Here is a 12,512-nt window from a genome sequence, read left to right as displayed (position 1 = left end):
GTCCTCCGCTGTCCTCCGCTCTCCTCCCCACACATCTCCTCGGGATCTTTATTTCCTCTAGCCTGGGTGGCTCTGCCCACTGATGGTGTGCCCTACTTTCTCCAGGTGAAGATGGAGCTGAACCCTGACAGCCTCTGTCCTGGGGGGAGGGGCACGCAGTTAGTAGAGGGTTAGTCCAGGATCTGGGACTCTATGAGGCAGGCGTTTATGCCACTGAGCTATCTCCCCAGTCCTCTGAGCAGGGATACTATGGAAGAGGCCAACACCCAGCCCTTGAGGGAGCCTCAGAGAGGAAGGGGTACCAGGCGGGTCCAAAGCCCAGGCGACAGAGTGACAAGTTTCCTGACTTACTCCCCCTTGGCCTGTGAGTCAGCAGCACCAGCTTCCTGCTCCCCCCCACCCCACTTCCTTCCTGGAGAACCCGAGGAGCCCGTGTGCCCTTTGGTCCCCAGGGGTGGGAAGGTCATTGGGATGCTGAATTCACCTGCATAGCAGGTGAGGTTGAGGGAAAGTCCCCCAAAAGGCCTGGTGAGGACCAATTCCCCACGAGGCAATGGAGGGTCTGGCCAGGTGCCAGCCAAGTGTTAGGAACAGGCTGGGGGAACCTCTTTGAAGTTTTCTCCTGTGTCCAAAGATAGAAAGAACCTTGTCTCAAGAGTGCAGTGTAGAGACTGGGCGCGGTAGCGTGCACCTGTAATCCCAGCTCTTGGGAGGTTGTAAACAAGTAGATCACTACAAGTCGGATCTAGTAGTGAGACCCTGAACACCCTGTAGATCCTTCCCTAAAATGCAAAAAAAGTGTAGTATAGCTGGGTGGTAGAGTGCTTGCCTGCTGTACACCAGGTTGTGGCTTTAGTGCCCAGTACTCCAAAGAAAAACAAGCATTTCCCCTTGAGCCATGTGAGGGTTCATGATGAGGCTGGACCTCGCAAAGGAAGAATTGAGGAATTTGACGGTCTGGATTCTGCAGTTTGCAGACTTAGTGCCTGTTCCTAACATGACTTCTGCAAACAGCCTTGGGATCTGTACCCCAGTGCTGCTGACCAGAGGGGAGCCTGGGGCCTTGCCTCCGGCCTTGCCTCAGTTACCTCTCAGCCCAGCACCAGCCCAGGCCTGACCCGCCTCCCTCAGGACTGTGGTGATCCAGGCCGCAGGGGAGGGCCGGCTGTAATGTTAGCCTAAGCAGATGATAATTGGGAAGGTCAGCCTGCTTTGGTAAACAATGCTTTCCCTGACCTGGGATCAATTATTTTTGGATTATCTGCCTCCTCAGGTTCTCTGCCCACCAGCACCCTTTTGTTCAGGTCCAGAGCTAGTTTGAAGCCTGTGGTGGGGAGTTCTGTAGGAGTTGGAAGGAAAACACTGAGATCATGGGACTTGATTGAGTGGAGATCAGAGAGGAGGAAATGACGACAGTCACTGTCCCTACCCTCACCAACCCCACAGTAATCATTGAAGCTGTGGGTGGTTGAGCTGTTGTTCTACGTCAGCCCCTGGGCCACAGGCTCTGCGGCCACCAGTGTCCTCTTCCTTGTAACCTGGTGAGCTAGCAGATGGCCCAAGGCCCCCTGGCTAGGAGGCCACAGAGCCAGTGACAGAAGCAAGTCTCCGAGCAATAGATGGACGAGCTGAGAAGCTGATTCCAGCAGAGCAGAGTAAAAGGGAGCAGGCTGATCTGCAGGCAGCTTTGGTTCCAGTCCCAGCACAGGCTCTTAGGACTCTTTGACCTTGAGGGTGTCACTTGCCCTCTCTGGGCATCTGCCGCCTCATCTATGAAATGTAAGCGAGACGTGGCAGTGCTCGACTGTAATCCCAGTATGCCAGAGGTCGAGGCAGGAGGATCACCACAAGTTCAAGGCCAGCCTGGGTTACATAGAGAGTTTGAGGCCAGCTTGAACCACATAGAGCAATCCTGTCTCAAAAAAAAAAAAAAAAAGAAAAGAAAAAGAAAAAAAAAAGGCATGGTAAACTGAGGCAGGAGGATCGCGACAAGTTTTAGGCCATCCTGGGCTATATAATGAATTCAAAACCAGCCTGAATTACAAAATGAGATCTTGTCTCAAAAATAAGTAATTAAAAAAAATTTTTTTTTGGTACCACAGGTCAAACTCAGGACCTCGCACTTGCTGCGAAAGTGCTCATGCTGCTGAGCTATCTGCCCAGCCCATAAATAAATGTTTAAATGCAGCAGTAGGGCTGGCTAGAGGGCGAGTACAGCACGCAAGAGGCTCTGGGGCTCAATCCCTGGCACTGCAAAACAAATAGCAATAATAAATGAAATGGGGTCATAATAGCATCCCATTGGTGTGGAAATGGGTGTGTATGTGCAGAGCGTTTACGGTTCCTGACCAGGGACCCAGGAAGTTTGCCACCTGTTCCCATGGTGTCCAAGCAGGAGCCAGGTTAGAGGAATGTGACTCCAGCCGAGCCTGGGGAGGAGTGGTGTTGAAACTTGGAGAAGCGCCGTCTGGTCGGGGGAAGGCCAGGAATAGTTACTGAGAGAAGCAGTCTGGTGCTGGGCAAGGCTGGGGGCCCGAGTGCCTAGACCTGTGGGTGAACGGTGGAGGACCTTGATTGGGTATTTAGGCAGCTTGAACTCCTCTGTAGGCAGTAGGGAGCCATTGAAAGCTGTAGACAGAGGGGACATGTGAATTTGTAATATTGGCGGTGATGACAGTTATTAGTTCCTAAATCCCTGTTGTGCTGGGCATGAGCCTAAGGCTTTTCTTTCACTCTTACTTAATCCTCACAACAGCACTTGAAAGAATGTGTAGACAGGAAAATGAACACTCCTAGAGGCATGCATCACTTCGAGTAGGACTAAAGCTCTGGTCTGTCTGGTTTGGGGCTCTTTGCTCTCTGCCACCACAACCCCCTTAGCTGCTGAAAGACAGGGCCTTTGAAGTATTCCAGATGCCTGGCTCTGGGTGGCCCATTCGTGTGCTGGGCTTCATGTACATGGAATTCTGCAGAATGCTGCCCAGAAGGGCGCTGTCCACTGGAGAAGCCTTTGTCCAGCTTCCCAAGGGCCTACAGCAAGTTCCTGGAATTCTCAGCCGGGGCCTGGTGAGCCCTCCCACTGCAGGGTCCCTGGCCAGTGAAAGAGGAGCCCAAGGAGCAGGTTTCCTTTTTTCTACAATTTTTTTGTTTAAGCCACACCTCCCACTCCCTGGCAGGTTTGCTAAGTGGCATTGTGGGGCCAGCTGGGAGAGGAAGAAAACTTTTTTTTTTTTTTGCGGAACCAGGGATTGAACTCAGGTCCTTGAGTTTGCCAGGCAAGCGCTTACTCTACTGAGCTATCTCCCCGGCCCTAGGAAAACTTCTGAGAGGATCAGCAGATTCTCCTCTGATGGCACCGCTCGGGGACTTAAGCCATCCCAGAAGACTGGAGCACAGACACTTTGCTTTGGGTGCAGGGGTCTGACCTAGGACTCAGCCACCTTCTTCAGGAAAGGGCAGTGCTGTCTCGGTGATACCTGCCACTAGCCATAGAGTGGGTGGAAATTAATGCGCGTGGCTGTGGGCCAGGGAAGCTTAAGTACAGTAATTAGTCCGCTGAGGCCGGGTGTGGTGGCACGCACGCCTGCAGTGGCAGTACTCAGGACGTTGAGGCAGGTAGATCATTACGTAGATCACTGAGAGTTCGCGACCAGCCTGGGCTACAGAGTGAGCTCAAGGCCAGCCTGAACTGCATAGCAGGACCGTGTATCAAAAAGACACGAAAAAAATTAATCTGTTGACCCAAGGTCCGTGCTGTCCAAATTCTGTGTGTGCTGAGACTCTAACCCAGGTTCTGAAGAATGCCATGTAAGAACGCTACCAATAAACTTGGCTTTGAGCAAAAAACCCTATCCAAGGGCCGTCCAGGTAGCTCAGCGGACAGACTAAAGCATCTGCTTCAGCAGAGCACAGTGGCCCAGGGTTTGATCCCTGGCAGGCGGTGCCAGCCTTGCCCCTGGGGCATGCCGAGATGGCAGTTGAGACTGGGCATGGTGGTAAATGTCTGTAATCCCACCTGTAATCCCAGTGCTTGGGAGGCTGATAACAGGAGAATCACTGAGTTCAATCTACATAGTAAGACCCTCTAGATCCTGAAGACCCTGGACTAAATATATTTAAAAAAAAAAAAAAAACTATCTAAATTGTTAGTGTTGGATTGGTGAGGCACACCTGTGATCCTAGCGCTTGGAAAGTTGAGGCAGGACGATTACCATGAGTTTGAGGCCAACCTGGGCTATATAGCGAATGTCTCACATCACTCCCCCCCGCTAAAAAAGAAAGGAAATTACATATATGTCATGATAAAACATCCTGCAGTTATAAACACATAAAAATAAAAAAGGAAAAGTTGAAAGCAGATGAGCTAAATAGTGTCATAGAAGATCTACTGCTACCTCCCAGTTCAAGATTGGGCCTTAACTGCCCCTCTTGCTTCCTCTTCCTCAGTCCCAGGGGAGAGTAGGGGAAGCCGACCTCATTGCACCATAGGACATGATTGGCAGGTGTGGCTGAAAATACTTATCTGATTTAAGTATTTAGTGCCATATCTCCCCAGCCCCCTTTTAAGGAACTGAGATACTGCTTTTTGTTTTGTTCTGTTTTTTTTTTTTTTTTTTTTTTTTTTTTTTTTTTTTTTTGTGTGTGTGTGTGTGTGTGTGTGTGTGTGTGTGTGTGTGGCCAGCTCAGCCCACCAGGGGGCGGGGCTGGCTGGCATGTGGTGCTGGGGGATTGAACCCGGGTCCCTGTGCTTTGCTAAGCTTGTTCTAAATAGGTGCTTTAGACCACTGAGCCATCTCACCAGCCCCCTTGTTCTGTTTTTTGAGACAAGATCTTGCTAGATAGTATGGGCTGATTTGAACTCACTACCAGTGTAGGCTCTTGAATGTGTAGCAGTCCTCTTGCCTCAGCCTCCCAAGTGCTGGAATTATAGGCATGTGCCACCAAGGTTGTCAAGATCTTGCTGGGGTTTTTTGGTTTTTGGTTTTTGAGGGTTTTTTTGGTTTGTTTGGTTTTTTGACAGAACCAGGGATTGAACTGAGGCCCTTGTGCTTGCAAGGCAAGCGCTTATTTTACTGAGCTATCTCCCCGGTCCAATCTTGCTGTTTTATTTCTGCATTACTTCCAGCAGAGCCATACAATCCTTACCATGGTGACTCTTTTCCACCAATGAATGAATGCTGTGATATTCACCTGGAAGTGCAGGGATGACAGGCACTTGGACGATGAAACCTCCAGAAGTTAGAATTATCCCAATAAAGAGATAAAACCGAGTCTCCTGACCCACCCTCAGACTCTGGGAGTCTGAGGCAGGAAGATTGTCAAGTTCAGACCTATCATGGGCAACTTGGTGAGACCCTGCTTCAAAATTTAAAAAGACAAATAAATAGTGGAATGGTGATGTAACTCAGAGTAAAGGTCTCGGCTTCAACCCTAAGTACCCACACATGCACACAGAGAAAAAGAAAAATCTAGACCTGTCTTCCTTTCCCCATCTGCAGATTCAGCCTGTTAGTGGCTTATGACATAAATTTGGTGAGAGGCAGCCAGTATTTTCGTAAATGACCTAAGGGAAGAATGCAATACCGGCCTGCTGTCTCTAAGGACAGGCAGTATCGGCGTGCTTTGCGGGTGAGCGGTGCTTGGGGCTGGCTTTGTTTCTGTTATAAAAGTGTGTGGGCCTATTTATAGGGGCATTCACAGTGCTGGCCCATCCTGGTCATGGGGGGTTGTAAACTGCCCTCTCTTAATAGACGGTTTGCTGTTGAGGTGGGGCCAGTAGCCGGGACTGCTCTGGTAACCAGGGGAGATGGGCTTAAGACGACCTGGACTAGGGACAGGGAGCTGGTGTCTCCCAGGTGCAGGTGCCCAGATCTCCATGGCCCCTGCACACGTAAGGAGGAAACAGTGGCACTGGGGGTGGCAGGTGCTTGGCAGAGTCAGCCAGGATCACATCTGATCACCTTGGCTGTCTTCAGCCTTCTCTTGGGGCTTGGTGTCACCAGCTTGGGGGAGGGTGTCACCCTGCCTGCCCTGAGGCCCCATGTGGCCAGGTTCAAGGAGGCCCAGGGCTTGCTGGAAGCTGTTTATTTTGGGTTCACAGCCTGCTCTCAGGCTATATTTACCTTGTGAAGCTGTTTGCAATCTGATCTGATCCCATCTGTGGACTCTGCTGGGCCCAGAGTCAGCTGCCAGACCCCACGAGGCCCCCCCTGCCTTGACTGTCCCCATCCGGGACACATTCCCCAAGTGGGAAGGATTCTGGAGAAAGCAGTGCCTTGGATGTCTGCGAAGCCTTGTCATCAAGATCCGTGATTTACACTGAACCCTGGCTTTTGTCTCTCCCAGAATCACATTGTGTATGTGGCCCGTGGGGCTGCTGTGGTTCCTAAGGCACTATGTATACATGGTCAGCTGGGAATGGTGGGGTCTGGCAAGGTAATGGGGGTCCCTAGCGGAAAGGGCAGCCGTCATGTTCTTCTGGCCCCTGCGTCTCCCCAACCCAAGGTTCGGCGTCCCTGCCGCAGGGTGTGTCCCCACAGCTGCAGTTTCTGGCCCTGGAGTGTGTGGTGTGTGAGGGGGCTCTGGCCACATGGCGCAGCATTGGGGACCATACAAGTTGCCCGCAGTGGGCACAGGACGGGGCAAGCGGGTTTGCCTTCTCCAGCCTGGGATCGGCATCTAGGAGCTGTTTCTCTTCCGCTTCGGGCTGTTTTGCTTTTTAACTGAGATTTATTGAGTTTCTCCTTGGGCTGGCCTGCGCCAAACATTTATACTAAAGATCCTCATTTAACCTTCGCGGTGACTGAGGGAAGCGTCCTGGCCCCCCATTGCATGTGGGCTTTATTTTATCTTACTTTACAGTACTGGGGATCGAACCTGGGGCATTTGCGCTGCTACATCCCGACCCTTTTTTAATGTTTTATTTTGAGAAAGGGTCTAAGTCTCTGAGTTGTCCAGACTGGGATTGAATTTTCAACCTTTCCGCCTCAGCCTCTCAGAGTGGTGGTATCACATGTCGGTGCCCCTTGAAAATGGGCCTCTGAGTGGCTCTGACATAAGGTCTCTTACCCAGTGGAAGGGTAACCCTGGGGCAGCTGGTGTCCCCTCCCCAGATCCTTAATTTACTCATTTGTAAAAGAACAAGAGTTGAGCCGAGCATGCCAACACAGGCCTGTAATCTGGGCACTCCAGGAGGCTGTGGCAGGAGGACCACAGCGCAGGCTGCCCAGCCGGGGCAGCATAGCCAGGGCTGGGTGCGACGTCGCTCTGCACACAAGGCGGGTTCCACTCCCAGTACTGAGAAAGGGCGGCAGTGACGGCACCAGGCCCTGTGACACTTCGCTGTGTGCCGGGTCTTGGCAGAGGGCTCTGTGTTCTTTTAATCTTTGGATGTTCGTAACAACCCCATGCAGTGAACCCCATTTTTCACAGACATGCAGCCTGCAGCACAGAGGCTGTGTGTTACAGTCCTGGAGCCAGGGCACTTTGGGTAGACAGAGGCAGGGGTGTAGGGCCAGGCTGGGAATTACCTGCAGCCACGATCCCAGCCCCACAGACACCCCAGCGCTGGCCTCAGGGCCTGACCCTCCAAAGAGCCCCAGGACCTGGAGCCACCAGGCTGAGGCCTCTCTGCTCGGCCTTCTCTAGTTTCAGCTTCCGGGACTGCGGGCCAAAACAGGAAGAGGATGCAAGAGGGTGGGGAGGGGGCCGGAGGCCTGGCCTTTCCCAGGTGAGTTCAGGGCTGCCAGCAGAGACCAGCTCTCCCCCGCCAGGCCTGTGGGATGTGGCCCTCCCTTCTGCCCCCTGACCCTCACCTTCTCACCCGCATGGACCGAGTTCTCAGGGTTGGCTTTAGGCCACCAGTGATCTTAAAAACAGTCAAAATCCTGATGGCACTGCCCCAAATTTACACAAGCTGGAACTATTTAGTAAACTCCCAGGCTGCAAAATATGTATCTTCGTCAGTTGGGGGAATTTTTTTTTTCCCTCCTTACTGGGGATTGAATTCAGAGCCACTGAGCTGCATCCCCAATGCTTTTCGGGTTTTTTTTTTTGGCAGAACCGGGGATTGAACTCAGGCCCTTGCACTTGCCAGGCAAGTGTTTATTCTACTGAGCCATCGCCCTGGCCTGAGCTTTTCGTTTTGAGACAGGATCTCACTGATCTTCTCAAGAGGAGTTTATGCTTGCCATCCTCCTGCTTCGGCCTCTGGGAGCAGAGCCCTTAGTTATGAAAGCTCTTAGGCAAACAAAGCCGCCCACTGAAATGGTCTCAAGAGGCCTACAAAACCCCAAACCTGGATGTTTGAGTATTACCCACCCTTTTCCTCAGATTCTCATGGGTCAGCTCAGGACTGTGACCTTGGTCTCACCACTTCCCGTTTTTTTTCATAGAGAGGGGAGGGTCCTGCCTAGGGCCTGGCTGTCCGGCCAGGACAACTTCAAGGAGACAGTGGTTTTGCATTTCGGGTTCTAAACTGATTAGTGCTGGGCATGGAGTCACCCTTATAAGACCAGCCTGGAGGTGGGGAGGGCTGAGGCAGGAGGATCATTCTGAGGTCCAGGACAGCCGATTACGTGGCAAGAACCTGTCTCAAAGAAACAAACTGAATATAATGCTAGAGCTCACTTTTTCCTGACACTTCACAGGGTGCTGGGCGCTTTTTCATGTGGACAGCCCTCTAAGGCTCATACCACTGCTCCCATTTACAGATGTGTAAACTGAGGTGGAGAAAGTTGAGAGAACCTGCCAGAATCACACAGCCTAGCAAAGGGCAAAGGCGTGAGAGTTGGGAGCCCGGCTAGCTGGCAAAGGGGGTCCTGCCTACGGTCCTCCTGCGGGGCTCAGCCTGCAGCAGCTTCCTCCTGGGGTGGGGCAGTGTCACGTGGAACTGTTGGGCAAACTTCAGCATCAGACTCCCCCTCTGAGCCTGCCACTTAAGACAGCAGGTGCTCGGTAGAGTCACTACCCTGCCAGGTGTGGTGGTGCACACCTGTAGTCCCAGCCACCTGGTACAGGTACTGCCAAAGTGAGCACAGTCCTAGCTATCTGGGAGGCTGAAGCAGGAGGATGGCAAGTTTAAGACTAGCCTGAGCAAAACTTAGTGAGGCTGTCACAAAGTATAAGGAAGCCAACACGCACCTGTAACCCCAGAACTCGGCCAGGCTGAGGGCAGAGGATCGCAAGCTCAGCCCAGGTTATTTCCAAGTGAGTAATCTGCTGGGGATATAGCTCATGTGTCTAAGCGCCTACTTGGCAGATACAAGGTCCTGAGTTCGATACTTGGTACAAAAAATAAAACAAAACCCTGCCATCTGCAAAGTGAGTAATTCAAGAAGGGTGGGAGGGGTGGCCCCATTTGAAAGCCCCTGGATTAATCCCCAGGACCTCCAGAATAGCAGAGTGGCTAGGGCGTGGTGGTGCACGCCTGTAATCCCAGCACTTGGATGAGGAGGCAGGGGGATCATTATGAGTTCAAGGCCAGCCTGGGCTACACAGCAAGACCCTGTCTCAAAAACAGACAAGAAAAACAGGGTGCTGGCATGGGACTCAGTTGGTAGAGTGTTTCTCATATGCTTTCAGCTCTGGCCCCAGTCCCCACCCAGTGATGCTGTCATTGGTGCCTGTGGCCCTTGGCCCCCAGCACTCTGGCGATGACCTGGCAGCCGCTGGCTACACACTACTCCTACACAAAATCTGATGAGCTGGCTGCTTCGCATGAGGGTAATTTTCAGGGCTCAGGTGACAGGAGCGGGTGGCACAACCTGGAGTATGGCCCTGGTGGCCCCAGGCCTCCAGGAACCGGAGAGCAGTGGGTGCATCTCTCTGGTCCCGGAGACAGCCTGGGGCTGCTGGTGCCCGTCTGCCCCCTGGGGTTGAGCCCAGCTCTTCCTGGAAGCCTCTCTGGTTCCTCCCTTTCCGAGAAAGGCCTGTGTGTGCCCTGTCCAGCCCCAGCTGCAAGGCAGGAAGCAGCCACCCTGTTGGAGTGTGAGGGTAGGACCGATAGGGGTGGCCATGGAGCTCGGTGAGGCTGGAACCCACAGCCCTTGCACTACTATGGACAGTCTAGCCCCTATTTTACAGTTACAGTAAAGGGGCTGGAGAGATAGCTCAGAGGCATAAGCACCTACCTGGCAAGCAAAAGGACCCAAGTTCGATCCCTGACCCCACATGCCCTGTGGTCTTGGCCCTGGATGTGGGCGCCCACCGTGTGGCCCTAGAACCAGGCATGGTGGCATACACCTGTAATCTAAGCACTCGGGAGGTTGAGCCAGAAGGATCTCTGTGAGTTCAAGACCAGCTTGGGGGGCCATGAAGGTGAGCACAAGGCCAGCCCCAAGCTGCATAGTGAGACCTTGTCTCAAAAAAAAAAAAAAAAAATTATGGTAAAATGTGCATAATGTCAGACTTACTATTTTGGCCATTTATGGTGGTTATTTGGCATTGGCAGGTCTATCATTTGGAAGTGTTTCCCATATTCTAGGAACTCTCATTTAATTAAGATAATCCAAAAAAAGAAAGAAAGAAAATAAATGTAAGATACCTTATTCAATGTTAAAAAAAAAAAAAAAAAAAAGATAATCCTACTTTTTTTTGTTTTGTTTTGTTTTGTTTTGCAGAACTGGGGATTGAACCCAGGCCCTTGTGCTTGCCTGGCAAGTGCTTATTCTACTAAGCCATCTCCCTGGCCCCTATCCTGTGTATTAATAGACTATCCCTAAAAAAAAAGAAAGAAAGAAAGAAAGAAAGAAAGAAAGAAAAAGAAAAAAGAGTTGAAGCTAAGAGGTTAAATGACTTTCCTAAATGCACTTAGCTTCTGGACTCCAAGCTATCTTTTTCACTAGGTTTCTTTTTTGTGTGTGTGATACTGGGGATCAAATTTGGGAGCTTGGCTTCTCACCAGTTTTCTTTCCTCTTGTCAAACCGAGGTGGACAGGTTTCATTAGGCTCCCCAGTCTCTGGATGATACCAGGAGTTGAACCCAAGGCCTTCACACTTAGGTATATCTCCGGCCTTTTTCTAATTTTTGGCTCGCTCAGGGCCTCACCAAGTTGCCCATGCTGAGCTCAAACTTAAGATCTTCCTGCCTCAGCCTCCCAGAGTGCTGGGATTACAGGTGTGCACCACCATACCTGGCTTTCTTACCACCATTACATCGATGTGGAAACTGAGGCCCAAGGTCCCAGAGGCTGGTGGGAGGAGAAGCAGGACTTGTGCGTGGCTCTCTCCAGCCTGCCACTCACCGCTGCCCATCCCCTCCCCAGGTGGCCATGGTGGAGGTGCAGTTGGACGCTGAACATGACTACCCGCCGGGGCTGCTCATTGCCTTCAGCGCCTGCACCACGGTGCTTGTGGCCGTGCACCTGTTTGCACTCATGATCAGCACCTGCATCCTGCCCAACATTGAGGCGGTGAGCAACGTGCACAACCTCAACTCGGTCAAGGAGTCGCCGCACGAGCGCATGCATCGCCACATCGAGCTGGCCTGGGCCTTCTCCACCGTCATCGGCACGCTGCTGTTCCTGGCCGAGGTCGTGCTGCTCTGCTGGGTCAAGTTCCTGCCGCTCAAAAAGCAGCCAGGCCAGCCTCGCCCCACCAGCAAGCCGCCCACGGGTGGTGACACAGCTGCCAACGACACCAGCATCACACCAGGCCAGGCGGCAGCCATCGCCTCCACCACCATCATGGTCCCCTTCGGCCTGGTCTTCATCGTTTTCGCCGTGCACTTCTACCGCTCGCTGGTCAGCCATAAGACAGACCGGCAGTTCCAGGAGCTCAACGAACTGGCCGAGTTCGCACGCCTGCAGGACCAGCTGGACCACAGAGGGGACCACCCGCTGACCCCCGGCAGCCACTATGCCTGAACCTGCTGGGCCCAAGCTGAGGCCTGAACGCTCTTCCTTCCTGGTGGCCTTGACCCACGCCAGCTGCGCGGGCAGAGTGACAGGAAGTCGCTTTGGAAAAAGGGACTGCACCTTGAGACTTTGCTCAGAGAGAATAAGCACTTCCTGTTCTTCCAGCTCGGGGAGGAGGTGGTGGGGCTGGAGTGAGGACAGATGCTGTCTTTGTCCCTACCACCACCCGCGTGTCAGTACCACCCAGATGCTTCTGTCCCCACCTCGCTCCCCATTCTGTGTCGAGTGTGCGCGCGCGTGCGTGTGTGTTCGTGTGAACACAGAAATATACTACTAAGGGACACCTCCCCCTCGTGTCTGTGTGTTGCGGCTTGACTGCCTGATGTCATTTCTCCTGGAGCCCGGGTTGGGTGAACCTCCTCGCAAAGTTTAAAAACTTTTGGGAGGGGCCGGGGAGATAACTCAGGAGATACAAGCACTTGTCTAGTCAAGCACAAGGTCCTGAGTTCAACCCCCGGTACCGCGAAAAAAAAAAAAAACCTTTCGGGAGGGAGATGAGGTGCATGCCCCTAATCTCAGTACTCTTGGAGGCTCAGGCAGAAGGATTGCAAGTTTGAGACTAGTTGGGACAATTTAGGGAAAGCCTGAGTCAAAATA

The 12,512-nt window shown here is 52.4% G+C and overlaps 1 protein-coding gene across 1 annotated transcript in view; it reads left to right on the top strand.

Moving 5' to 3' along the window:
• Positions 1-12,203, top strand: part of Orai1 (ORAI calcium release-activated calcium modulator 1) — a 14,840-nt gene extending 2,637 nt beyond the window's left edge. The window contains exon 2 of the mRNA XM_004635900.2: positions 11,265-12,203. Within this exon, the coding sequence (XP_004635957.1) occupies positions 11,265-11,864 (600 nt within the window). The 3' untranslated portion in view covers positions 11,865-12,203. The remainder of the gene's footprint in view (positions 1-11,264) is intronic.
• The last annotated feature ends 309 nt before the right edge of the window (positions 12,204-12,512 follow it).

The sequence above is a fragment of the Octodon degus genome, unplaced genomic scaffold, assembly GCF_000260255.1.
Source record: "Octodon degus isolate 3935 unplaced genomic scaffold, OctDeg1.0 scaffold00076, whole genome shotgun sequence".
Lineage (NCBI taxonomy): Eukaryota > Metazoa > Chordata > Mammalia > Rodentia > Octodontidae > Octodon > Octodon degus.
Note: the sequence above shows the minus strand (reverse complement) of the source record. Positions and strands in the feature narration are given on the sequence as shown.